The sequence below is a fragment of the Diadema setosum genome, chromosome 10 (genome assembly GCF_964275005.1).
Source record: "Diadema setosum chromosome 10, eeDiaSeto1, whole genome shotgun sequence".
NCBI lineage: Eukaryota > Metazoa > Echinodermata > Echinoidea > Diadematoida > Diadematidae > Diadema > Diadema setosum.
The window spans coordinates 21,248,356-21,260,470 of record NC_092694.1 but is presented as its reverse complement, the minus strand read 5'-3'; the positions used below and the strand labels follow the sequence as shown (position 1 = coordinate 21,260,470).

Below are 12,115 nucleotides of genomic sequence, written 5' to 3'. Positions count from 1 at the left end.
GACCACTATTTTAAATACAAACATTAAAATGCACTTCCTTCTAAACTAAGAGTTATTTGCATGTTTCCATAGCACAAATAATGATTAACAAAAAGGCACTGTATAGAAGCATGTAAGTTATGCTCAGTTCAGGGAAGGTGCATTCCAATGGCTTTTTGTGAATCAAATCATTAATTGATTTTGACAGATGATGTCATAGACAGAATCTTTATTTGAAAAGTTTATGTGTGGGCATATCCAGGTAATTTGAGAGAACACTAGCAGAAAAATTGTCATAAGATATATGGGACATATTTGTGTACCATGCATTCTCTTGTATATTAGTAATGATCAGAGAGTTCCATAAATCAACACGAGGCAACATGTATTTGCATTGCATGTCTTTTAAGTCAATTGGATGAAACAACATGCGCAGTGAAAAATGTGTTTTGTGTTGGAGAGTAAACCTGATAAGTGTTATTTCTGAAGAATGCGCATAATAGGTAACATTGCGATCGGCAAGTACTGCAAGACTGAATGCTGAGTTTACTTCAGCTGCAGGCTACATAACAGTAATAGAAACAACCAGGAAATAAGAGCAGATGCAATCAAATATGCAGACATTTGAATTATTTTATTTTTTGAATCATTTCAATGACGGTCAGATGACTAGGGTCTCACAATTCTTGCATTCTCAATTTTCTCTGTGGGTTATAGATTTGCTCACCTATACAATATAGTATAATGTATTTTCTATATCGAATTTTGTTGTTTAACACAATTCTGTCCAGGTAAGCCGAATTAAAGCCGGGTCTTTCCCGCGCTGATAGGTACATGTCATGATGATAAGAGTTTATATAATCTCCCTCAAAGGGCACAATACTGCAAGGTATACATATAATCCTTGTCTCCACAAAGTCAGATGTTAGAAAAAACAAAGACAATAAATAAATAAGTGATGACAATCGTACACACTTTTGTTTATGATCTCTTCCCTGCCTTGCAGTTTCTGAATTTCTCTGCGCAAGACTGAAGGATCAAATCCGAGATAATCTGATGAAGAATTGGGATGACATCATGGCATGATTCACTAAGCTACAATTGAACGTCCCTGATTATTATCTCTCTTTTTTTTTTCTCTCATGCGTCGTTTTGTTATATCTTTCCGTTTGTTGTTGCTCCGGTTTGACCACGTAGATTAGGCATATTTCACAATGTCTCTTAGCATTTTATTCATTCCTCTGGCTTGATAGTAGACCCATACTCCATAGCCATGTCTGCCACCCAGGCCCGGGTTCGCTGCTCATTCCCCATGTTCTTGTAGTAGCTGGCCCCTCTCACGGTGTCACTAACCTTCCGCTCCAGTCGGTAGGCCACACCCCAACTCTCCTAACACGAACACGAATGATAATGATAATAAAAATGATAATGATAATGATGATAATGATAGTAATAATAATAATAATAATGATAATGATAATAATAATAATAATAATGATAATGATGATAATGATAATAACGATAATGATAAAATGATAATGAAAATAATAACATGACAGCCATTTTACATCCCTTCGAAAATATCCATACCTGTGGACTAATTCTTGCATGCAGTTAGCAAACTTACATAGCAAACTTTGTTCATTCCCTTACAGCAAGTGTAGTAGGCCTACACATCAACAACCAAATATCTTAATCGTATAGCAAAAACGTCTGTGAGGTAACCAGATTCCATTTCTTTTTTTCAGTACACTCATTCAGTAGGGACCTTAAAGACAATCTTGAGCAAGCGTTGTACATGTACATGAGGAGGAGTTCTGGCTCTTTGGATAAGACCACAGATTGTCAAATGTGAGGTTTGCGGTTCGATTCCCATTGGCAGCAGCGGTTGTGTTCCTAGGCAGGGCTAGTTTGCAGGCACAAACCCTTGTTGGTTGTAAAGGAGTCTGCGCCAAGACTACTACATGCACCACTTTGGCACTGTCCCATAGGCCCTGTGTTGAAGCTTCTTGGGAGAGGCTGCAGTGTACAGTTGTAGTGGTGCGTGTATCAGTCTTGGCGCATGCAGACTCCTATACGACCAACAAGGGTTTGTACCTGGATCTGGATCTGGATCTGGTGATCTGGATCTGGATCTGGATCTGGATCTGGTGAGATACTGCACAAACTCCACATCAGGGATATAAACGTGCAGGCGTGGTCGAGTGAGCGGAGTGTTTATATTTTGTAATGTGCTTTTTGGATAATTTTCCCCAAGTCAAATAAGTGTAACTTCCGTTTGAATGAGTTTAGACTGGGAGCTTCTCTGATATCCGGTGGAAGGAGATTCCATTCAGCACAGGTTCACCTGCAAACTAAGGCAGGGCACTGTGTCCTAATTGCCTAGTATGAGGGGGGGGGGGGGGATTTAAAGCCAGACTTAGGTTACGTAAGCCCTGTTTTAACAGACCTTACCCCGACACACGTCGGGACAACGTCCGGAGAACAAAATGCCTCGACTCGGGCAATATTAAAAACCGCAGGAGAGGGCGAGGGGTGTGTTACGGCACATTTTGGTGAATTGCCTATTTTGGTAAATTACCAAAATGTGCAGTTACCAAAATGTGCCGTAACTGTGTTACGGCACATTTTGGTAACTGCACATTTTGGTGAATTTACCAAAATGTGCAGGACATTGACGGCACATTTGGGTAACTTTCTGCTCCTCCACAATCATCACAAAAACAAATTGTAAGTGCAGTTGGTTTTTGTCCCACCGATTGAGTTCGGCAGCCTGAAGACCGTGTCACACGTTTCCGGGCAAGCTACGCGGGCTTGTTGCGAATAAGGTTTTCCCAGCGCGCAGGAAAGCTATCTCGCCTGTAGTTGCCCGGAGCTGCGCACGCAAGTCCGATTTACCCGCAGCCAAAGTTTGAGCAGCACCTCGCAGGTAACTCCCACGCAGGTACTTCGCAGTCCCCGTATGCGGTCAACGCGGCCAAGATAATGACATTCTGTCATTTTTGTTGGACTTCTGTCATTCCTTCAGATGAATTTCTGAGTTGTCAGCCCCCACGCGCCGGGCACGCAGGTCACACAGAATACCTGCAAGAAGAACATAAGTAGCACGCATCCAGCAAGTAAGACACATAATATGCACAACTCGCGCAAATCCTTGTCCGCCCTCAGAAATTGTGCGGTATGCTGGAAAATCCCCACACGCAACAAGCCCGCGTAGCTTGCTCGGAAAGGTGTGACAAGACCTTGACATGGGACATGGTTACGGGTAAAAAAAAAAAAAAAAAAAAAAGGATTTGCGTGCGCACCTCCGGGCGACTACGGGTGAGATACGTGCTAGGTACTGTTACGTGCAGGTCATCTTCGGGGACCTCTGGGTAGTAAAAACTGTTCTTCGCAAGTCGCACGCAAGGCTTGCCCGGAAAGACGTGACACGGCTATGGCTAAGGCCGTGTCACGCCTTTCCGGGCAAGCTTGTTGCGAGTAGGGACTTTTTCAGCAAGCAGGAAAATTTTCAGCGGGCGGACAAGAATGTTTACGAGTTTCGTACAGTTTCGTACTTGTGTCTTATTTGCTAGACGTGTGCTACTTACCTTCTACTTGCGTGTGTTCCGTTTGACCTGCGTGAGAACTTAGAAACCGATCCGTTTTCTGTTACAGGCGACTTACGGGTACTGCGAAGTACCTGCGTTGGAGTTGTCTGCAAGATGCTGCCGGTAAGGGTCTCCTACTGGTGTTCTGCGTGTACCCCCGTAACTCACTCGGAACATATTCTGAACATGCTCAAGGCCTTGTCATACCGTATCTGGGGAAGTTTGACTTGCGGGGAAGCAAATTTGCTACCCGGAGCTCTCCGCAGTTGGTCCGCACCTGACAGTACCTAGCGCGTATCTCGCCTGTATTTGCCCGGAGGTGCGCACGCAAGTCCGATTTACCAGCAGCTAAGTTTACAGAATGACCAAAACTTTTTCCGGGTGAGGACAGTCGGAATTGCCCGCAGAGGTACACGCAGAACGCCAGTATAGGAGGCCCTTAGCGGCAGCACCTCGCAGGCAGCTCACACGCATGTATTTCGCAGTCCCCGTATGCGGCCAAATTAATGACATTCTGTGGTACTTCTGCCATTCCTTCAGAGGAATTCCTTCACTGAGTTGTCGGCCCCACGCACCTGGCACGCAGGTCACACAGCATACCCGCACGAAAAGCAATCGCAATAGCTTACTCGAGCCTTCAGCTCGAGTGAGCTAAATAAGTGTCTTACCTGTCTTTACTGCTGCAGCAGGACCATATCACCTTAACTCCTTGACCGTATTATAAATCTCAAGCCCATCCATGGGTTTGCCCATCCATGGGTTTTTAGTTCAGTTACCAAAATGTGCAGATTGTCCAAAATGTGCAGGCAAATCCACTTTTAACTGCACATTTTGTTAACAGTTGATCCCGTCAGGTATAGGTGCACTATCGGCACATTTTGGTAAATTACCAAAATGTGCAGTTACCAAAATGTGCCGTCACATAGTGATGGCACATTTTGGTAATTTGCACATTTTGTTAATTTACCAAAATGTGCCGATTTACCAAAATGTGCTGTAACAAGGTGCCGTTTTAATAGACACACACCGAAAACCTCCGGATAGGTTTCCATAACAACCTACCCGTTCATGCGTGAAGGGAGTGTGGTTACAATCCATGAACGTGATCGGCGAGCGGTGGGTTACTCTTTTTGGACTATTGCGCATGCGTGTTGAGTGTATCAAAGGAATGTTGCCGCGAGAACAGAAGAGTTTAATACATGTAGAAGAGTTGAACAGAAGAGTTGTCGGGATAATGTCTGAGTAATTACCCAAGCTACTTAGAGTAGAATTTGGCAAAAGTTACCGCGACTTACGTCCGAGCAACATTTTGCGGGGACCATTTTAACAGGCAGGGTAAAAAAAGATTGCCCAGACGTTGTCGTGGTGACTCTTGTTTGAAAGGCTCTACTAAATCGGGGCTTTAGCTTCCTCGGTGGCAACGAAACGCCTCCCTGGTGGCCGCATTAAATTTAAACGCTGCTCAGTGGCGGACAAAATGACATTGTATATAATACCTCTATGATAGGGACAGGTTTAACTGAAAGGATCATTTCTAGATCATCGGGGAAGAAAATCTCAAATTGTAACCATGAGCACGGCGGGCTATAGAATCTATTGTACACGCCTATAATGACAGTGTTGCAGAGGATCGCCTAGAATTGCTGCAAGCCTGCTTGCCACAGCACATGGCTTCAAAATGAATGACTATGATAATCAATTTGGTACCATTAAGCTCTGAATGCGTGAAACTTACGTCATCCACCTGGGTGTGCGTTCCGTTCTTCACGCGCGTCGCGGTTGCCTCTCCACCACCACGCCCACTACCAACTCCTCCTCCGCCACCACTACCTCCGCCTCCTCCTCCTCTCCTTTCATCACCGATTCCTTCCACTCCTTTCCGTTCTCTTACTCCCGCTGGGTCCTTACTGGAAGCAGGAGAAGCAGGAGAAGTTGGGTTGTGGAAAGCTGTTGGTGGAATGGTCTCAAGGATGTTGAACAAGTTTTCTTTCGGCGTGTCGATTCGGGGCACCGGGCTTGTATTCGGGACGATCAAGGCTGTTCGGACCAGACACGAGTAAAATGTGATAAACTGACTGACAGAAACTGACCTTGAAAACAGATTTAAAAAATAGTTCGTTTCATCATCAAAACCCTTGCATTTGCCTAATGCGATCGCAGAAGGCAGCGTCACATTGTCCAGAAATAGACACAAGATGGACACACGATAACGGAAATGTTCAAATTAGGCTTTGATCGTATAAACATTGGTCTATTCGTGAGGGCATCTTAATCCGTCGTATGACCGCCGATGGAGTTTCTCAGGCTCCATGCAACAAATTTGTATGCAGCGGCAAAATTCGTGGCAAGCCAACAAATCACCCCCAAATCTTGCAATGGTTCAATTTATGATAAAGATTCACATCTTTATGCAGTCTTCTATTGTTGTTCGGATGTCGTCGCGTTTCCTTATGTAGGTATCGACTTTGCTTCGGCTGTTGATTGGCTTTTAAAATAAGATCGGCGCCAACTTAGTTCGATATTAAAAATTCCATATTCTTCTTATATATTGCTATCTTGTGACAATTTCGGGACAGTGTGACGCCATCTTTAATCATTTAATACACGAACTTTAATTTGCTCCTTCCTCCATCTTTTATTTTGTCATTCTTTCTTCTTGCGACTTATTCCTTGGTCTACTTCCCCTCAAGTCTTACCGCGTACACGACTTCTACTTCTCACCCCTAGCACACGCAGAAATAACGAGCAATTATGAAACGCAAAATGTTTCAGGTGTAGTCCGATTGCTTTTAAAAAATGTGGATTTATGACGTCTGTATTTCTGATGTCAGAGTCAGCAAATTTGGTTTTGGAGGAGGGGAAAAGACACTAAATAACAAATCCAAGAGTGAAAATCAAGCGACTGAGAACAACAAAGTTGATCGAAATGGCAATGAATGTAGAGATGGATAGAAAAAGATGGAAGATAAAGAAATAGGAAGGACTGAAAGGGAAAGGAGGAGGATGAAGAGGAAGAGTAGCCAGACAGACGAGGCAAAGAGGAATAGAAGCAAGAGTTCTTCGTACTTGTGCCTTTATCTTCATGTCGGATTGAATGGATGGGGACGTAGCGCGTGTACGTCTCGTAGGCTGGTGACCGCCGCTGCGTGCTGCTCTTCTCGCTAAAGTGACGCTGAGCGGTCTTGAGAAGGTCTCCACCCAACTCGAAATCCTTGCCCTTCTGTGAAATAATGACGAAAACACGACAGTCACTTCATAGTCAACGACTGTAATTAACAAAAATAGAAATGACAGGGCCTTGTAGAAGAGTAGTACCAACATTGAAGAAGTCACGACAATGTATTGATAAATCAGACCTGTCACTATTTCCATTATTATTTATACCGGTGTATCATAATTTATCATGTTATTATCATCAATAGTAATCCCTAGGGCAAAGGGCTGTTATTGATTCATCACCTTCCTTAAGTTACTAACGTATTTTAGTCAGTATTTTATGAAAGAATTACTTCATCAGGAGAGTTCATGAATATAGCTGTTAATATAGTTATGATTTATGGTGGCTGCAAGAGTGTATTTAAATTCAGAATGATCCCGTTTTATTACTATTTCAGACCTCTTCCAATTGTGTTAGGCGCTTGTTAAAAAGAGGCTTTAATTTTATTGCTTTATAAATTTATTTAAGGTCTGAATACAAACCTAGTCAACACTTTGGTCTGAATGTGATAAAGAGAAGACAATAAACAAAACAGACTTGTTCAAGTGTGAGAAAGAGTTAGAGTTAGTTTGAATTATTGCACCCGATTGGATGTTACAAGACGTAACGCAATCACGAACCGCTTCGTCGTTAAAGTACAGTTTCACCCGATGTGCAAGTTGGATTTGATATGATATTATAGAGAGTGACGTCATCAAATTAATAAAATGGAAGAAGTTTCATGAAAGTCGGACATTTAATATTAAAGTCTGTGGGATTTTCACATTTTCTAGCGATTTGACGGACCAATACTTAAAGTTACAACGATATGTTATACATAAAAGATGAGGTGACACTGTTATCGCCCCAAATGTTTCCTTCTCCGTACTTGTACAGAAATTATTACTCATCCTCGTCATACTTTTTTTTTTCTTAATTAGACTGAAACTTGACGGAAACTGAAACTTGAATCTTTCGTATTTACCAGTTACTAAATTGTAGTATTATTACCTTTTCTCTACTCGGTTTATTAACCAAACTGTTCATAGCTTGTTCGGATATGTCGACAATGCGTCTAAGTGGACTCGTCGACTTGGAAGGAGGGGTGCGCAGCCTGCCAGGACTGGGCGAACGACCCACTGGCGGGTAAGTAAAAAAGAAGAATGATGGTTGACTGTGCACACTCATGAAATAGAAAAGAAGATTGGTGTAAGAGATTAAGCATTGATAACGTCATGTATTATGCAGAGTTGTGTAATGCGAGCACGAGCAAGCAGACAGTGACGTTAGAAAAAAAGAAAAGAAAAGAAAGATAATGGATAGGGGAAGAAGCGCAAGGTTCCTCGATAGTCTCAGACTTTTAGAATGATAAGGAAAATATTTCCAATACGACACTATTTCAAGGAATAAGATTAACGGACAGAGAAACATAAACATACCACTACAAAAATGTGAGGCATGGAATGAACGATACACAGGTCTATAAGCGGAAATTGGTACAAATAGTTAAGGGAAATTAAAATGGAAGAGAAGAAATGATTTGGGGAAAGGTGGATCAATCGGAAAACATAATGAATGTTATTCGCCATGATGGAAAGATGAATGTGTAAATAATAGCTGAGAAGTAGAGATAGTGAGCAGTGATGGGGTCAGATGACGAAACACTGAGGCAGTAGTACTTTAATCTTAAAACAATTTGATCAGCATTGGTTGAAGTCTTCACCTCGCCCCCCCCCCCTTCCCGTCCGAAAGGACCGTACCACACTGATATTTCTGTTACTGTAGTCTTTGAGCTCTAAAAGCGCCCAACGTTCACGCCATCTTGGGCATGTACAGCAGCTCGCACATAATTGAATACCGCGACGCGTTAGTCTCTCAATTTCCATCCTATGTCCGCAAGATATTCCCTATAAATGCGGTCTCCGCAAGCAAAGTTAAAACACAGTCCTTCAATTTTCCATCGACAAATAGGCGTTAAAATCCCAGTGAAATTCGAATCAAATGATACCGGGTGATTGCTCAGTAATCTCATCAGTCGACCTTACCCCAATCGACTGTGAAAGGAATACCTGAAAATTTATCCTTGGTGTAGCTGAAGGCTGATGGCACACGACATTCCCTGTGGCTGTCCCTGCTGACCGGTGACTGCCTTCTGGCGCCAAATTTCTGGATGAACTTGGAAGGTCCGTCATCCGTTTTCAGTACGCGCGCATTGACACGAGAAGAGCGCGTGTCGCGTGATTGGCCCTGCGCGTTAGATTTGGCGGAGGATTTCGGTGACCATCTGCAAGAATATTGGTGAAATTAATATAAAACCGTAGAGAGGCATGGAAATCGCAACAGATGGGAAGGCGCATAGTACAGGTGCGTTGATATAATCTTATGACGTAAGAAAGGAATGAAGGTAATTTTCAACAGTGGGATTAGTGGGACTAAGTAAAAAAGAAAGAAAGAAAGAAAATTAATGTTGAAATGGGTAGTAGTAATGATGTAACTAAGAAGTACCTCGTGAATCTCTTGTGATGCATCCTCTGCGGCATGCCACTAAACATAGCAAACCTTTGACCTCTGACCGAAGCTCCGCTTCGCATGAACTCGACGTTGGTGCTCCTGCATACTCTAGCTTCGGCCGACTTCGCGGGAACCTTCGCTTTGTCACTCTCCTTCTGCTTATCCGAGTCACAAGCTTTTACTCGCGGTGGGATATTCTTTGGTTTCTTCGAGATATCAGCTTTGTCAGTGCATCGCAGTTGGGTAAGATGACTCAAGATGGCGGCGGATTCAGTTTGACCGTGAATGGAAGCGATGGACGGATGCAGTATCGGTCGAGGAGACGAGACCACCGTTGCTGACGATGTTATACTCGTTGAGTCGACGGAACGACGTGATGCAGTCTTTGATTGGAAAGCTGGTCTGTGCGCGTGGGTATATCGCTTCAAAGGCGACTGAGAGGTGACGTTATCCGTTCCAGCCTTACTCTCCCCACTCTCGTCTGAGCATGGATATCGCTTGGCAACCAACGAGAATTTGTTACCCGCTATGTTTGTATGTCTTGCGCCGTATGGTGAAGAAGCGGAACGACTCGTAGTTGGCGCTCGGCTGTCTCGCAGGAATTCTCGATGGGCTATGCATAGACGAACTTCCTTCGTTTTACATCTCTGTGCATCTGATTTCCCTGAAACCTGTAGGCAGTTTTCAAGCTGTGCTGGCTCTGTTATCGCTGTCTCCTTTGTGTGGTAACCATGGTAATTCTGTTTCGTTGTCAAAGACGTTGCCATGTCAACGATTTTAAGCTCCCGTGAATCCTGGACGTTGTGGTCCGTGTGCGCCGAAATGCTGTCTACCTCCGAAGGCGGCCGCGATTCCTTCTCTTCATGTTTGGCTGGAGTCAAGAAAGAAACTCGAACATTCTTGATAGGTTTTGGCGTTTTTTGTCTGTTTGCGCAGCCGGCGGATTTGGCTTTCCCGCCATTGCTGACACGTTTTGGAGGATGTACTTTTTCAACGGGCTGCTCACAGGCGCCCAGCGCAAATTCAGGCTGACTGGTCGGCTGGCTTTCGAAAGACGGCGCCGGCACGAGAATGTGAATGGCAGACGTGTGGACCAAATCGACGTTCGTGTAGTCCTGGCTGTGGTCTGATGTTGGGAGATACACATTTGGCGAGCTTTTCTTGGACGCCCGCGCCTTGACGCGATTTACGGTCGTGGCGTTACCAAGCTGTCGGCTCTTCTGCAGAGAAGAGAAAGTAGCAGGAGGCATAGTATAGATCATATTCCAAATAAGGTTTGCACAATTTCATAATGTTGTAGGCATTTTGATTGGCTGATCGTTTTGTTCTCGTAACCGAAGAATGGCCCTACATGGGATACACATTTTTATTTCAAACAAAGCTGTTGGTATAGTTTTTCTTATCATGTATGAAATCCCCCGAACGACTTAATACAACTCAACACTTGATTATCTTATTTCATTCTCAATGAAGGCACGAATAAATGAGGAAACAAAATAAAAAGATAAGTCAATTGGAAACCAAAGGGACTTAATCTAAACAACATTTATGACGCTCAGGGACGTTGGTAGTAATATTACATCGATCCGTCGATATGTTAATCTTGAACTTATGATGTCGTGGTCTCGTTGCTATACCAAATGCTTCTGATATATCAAATATATTTTACAGTTTTCTAGTGTCGCTGGTTTCTTTGGTCCAAGTTATGTCCTTATACACGGCCTTGAAAAATTATATTCACACTGTGCGAATTTATCTAGCATATACAATATTGTGACAATATCAAAATCCTTTCAAGTACGGGTTGTAAAAGCGTTCTTGCGCCATCTACTGTCCTATGAGATGCTGCCTGTTACTTACTTTGGCCCATGCTGGTGGAAACGTAGGTTTCACCCTGTGGGGGAAAAAAGAAGTCAAAATCACGAGCTAAATACAATAACCATGGTCACATTTTTCCGTTTTGTTGATCGTGGAAACGTAATAGAAGATACTAAAGCAAAAGCAATGTTCTTGCCGGTATAATATGCCAAAGGGAATGAAAGCAAGAAAAGAAACTGATGGAATATCATTTCTGCTTTTTCTTTCTATCAATGCTGCCACATCTACGACCGTTCACTTTTGGTATACTTCTATATACATCTACTACTGATACGATGGCAATTTACACATGTCATCATTTTATATAAGTTATAGTGAAAATACGATAAGGAGATATCTCACCCCGTCCTGTCACTCGATGAGTCGTCAACCTTCTCAACGACATCCAGTTCGAAGTCGACTGTCTCAGGCTTTTTCCTACAAGGAGAGAATATTATGTTATCACTCTTTTTTTAAGTCTTACACTTAACTCTTAATTGGCGTGGTCCTCTTCGGGCAATTTACACTTTGGCATACCAAAAATGCTCAATTTTTATAACAGCTACTTGGCTGTGGTTGGTTTGAATCTCGTATAAATTTCATCACATTCTATTTGGAGGGCGGAGGTATCTTTCTGCATATTAAAGGTGTATTCCAACGTACAGTATAACTTCTACGCATTCAGCAGCCTCTGTCCTGCTGAAACAATCCAGAGATTTGAAATTGCGATGTTTTAATTCTATCTTGTCTGTGCATTACCAGGGGCATAAGTATGTGGACAACCTGTCGTGCGCTTAAGCACGTAGGATTTGCAGACAGGTCATATTTTTCTGTTTTACCTCATCTTCAAGAAGTAATATTATACGGGGGGGGGGTATGACTACTGCTAAGACAGTGTGTTGATAAAACTTGATTCTAGGACCTCGTAACGTAAACGTAAAAGCCATTCAAAGGTAAGCTCAATCTGACCAATGAGTATTTG

At 43.0% G+C, this 12,115-nt stretch overlaps 1 protein-coding gene across 2 annotated transcripts in view; it reads right to left on the bottom strand.

The window, feature by feature from the left end:
- Positions 1-572: 572 nt before the first annotated feature.
- The window catches only part of LOC140234066 (uncharacterized), a 77,541-nt gene continuing 65,998 nt past the window's right edge, over positions 573-12,115 (bottom strand). Inside the window, exons 10-17 of one of the 2 annotated variants that reach the window (XM_072314144.1) lie at positions 11,497-11,571; positions 11,137-11,170; positions 9,271-10,496; positions 8,835-9,049; positions 7,777-7,904; positions 6,636-6,789; positions 5,305-5,606; positions 573-1,368 (exon numbers count right to left, since the gene is read on the bottom strand). In XM_072314144.1, the coding sequence (XP_072170245.1) occupies positions 1,213-1,368; positions 5,305-5,606; positions 6,636-6,789; positions 7,777-7,904; positions 8,835-9,049; positions 9,271-10,496; positions 11,137-11,170; positions 11,497-11,571 (2,290 nt within the window). In that variant the 3' untranslated portion in view covers positions 573-1,212. The remainder of the gene's footprint in view (positions 1,369-5,304; positions 5,607-6,635; positions 6,790-7,776; positions 7,905-8,834; positions 9,050-9,270; positions 10,497-11,136; positions 11,171-11,496; positions 11,572-12,115) is intronic. The other variant, XM_072314145.1, reaches the window with a different exon arrangement.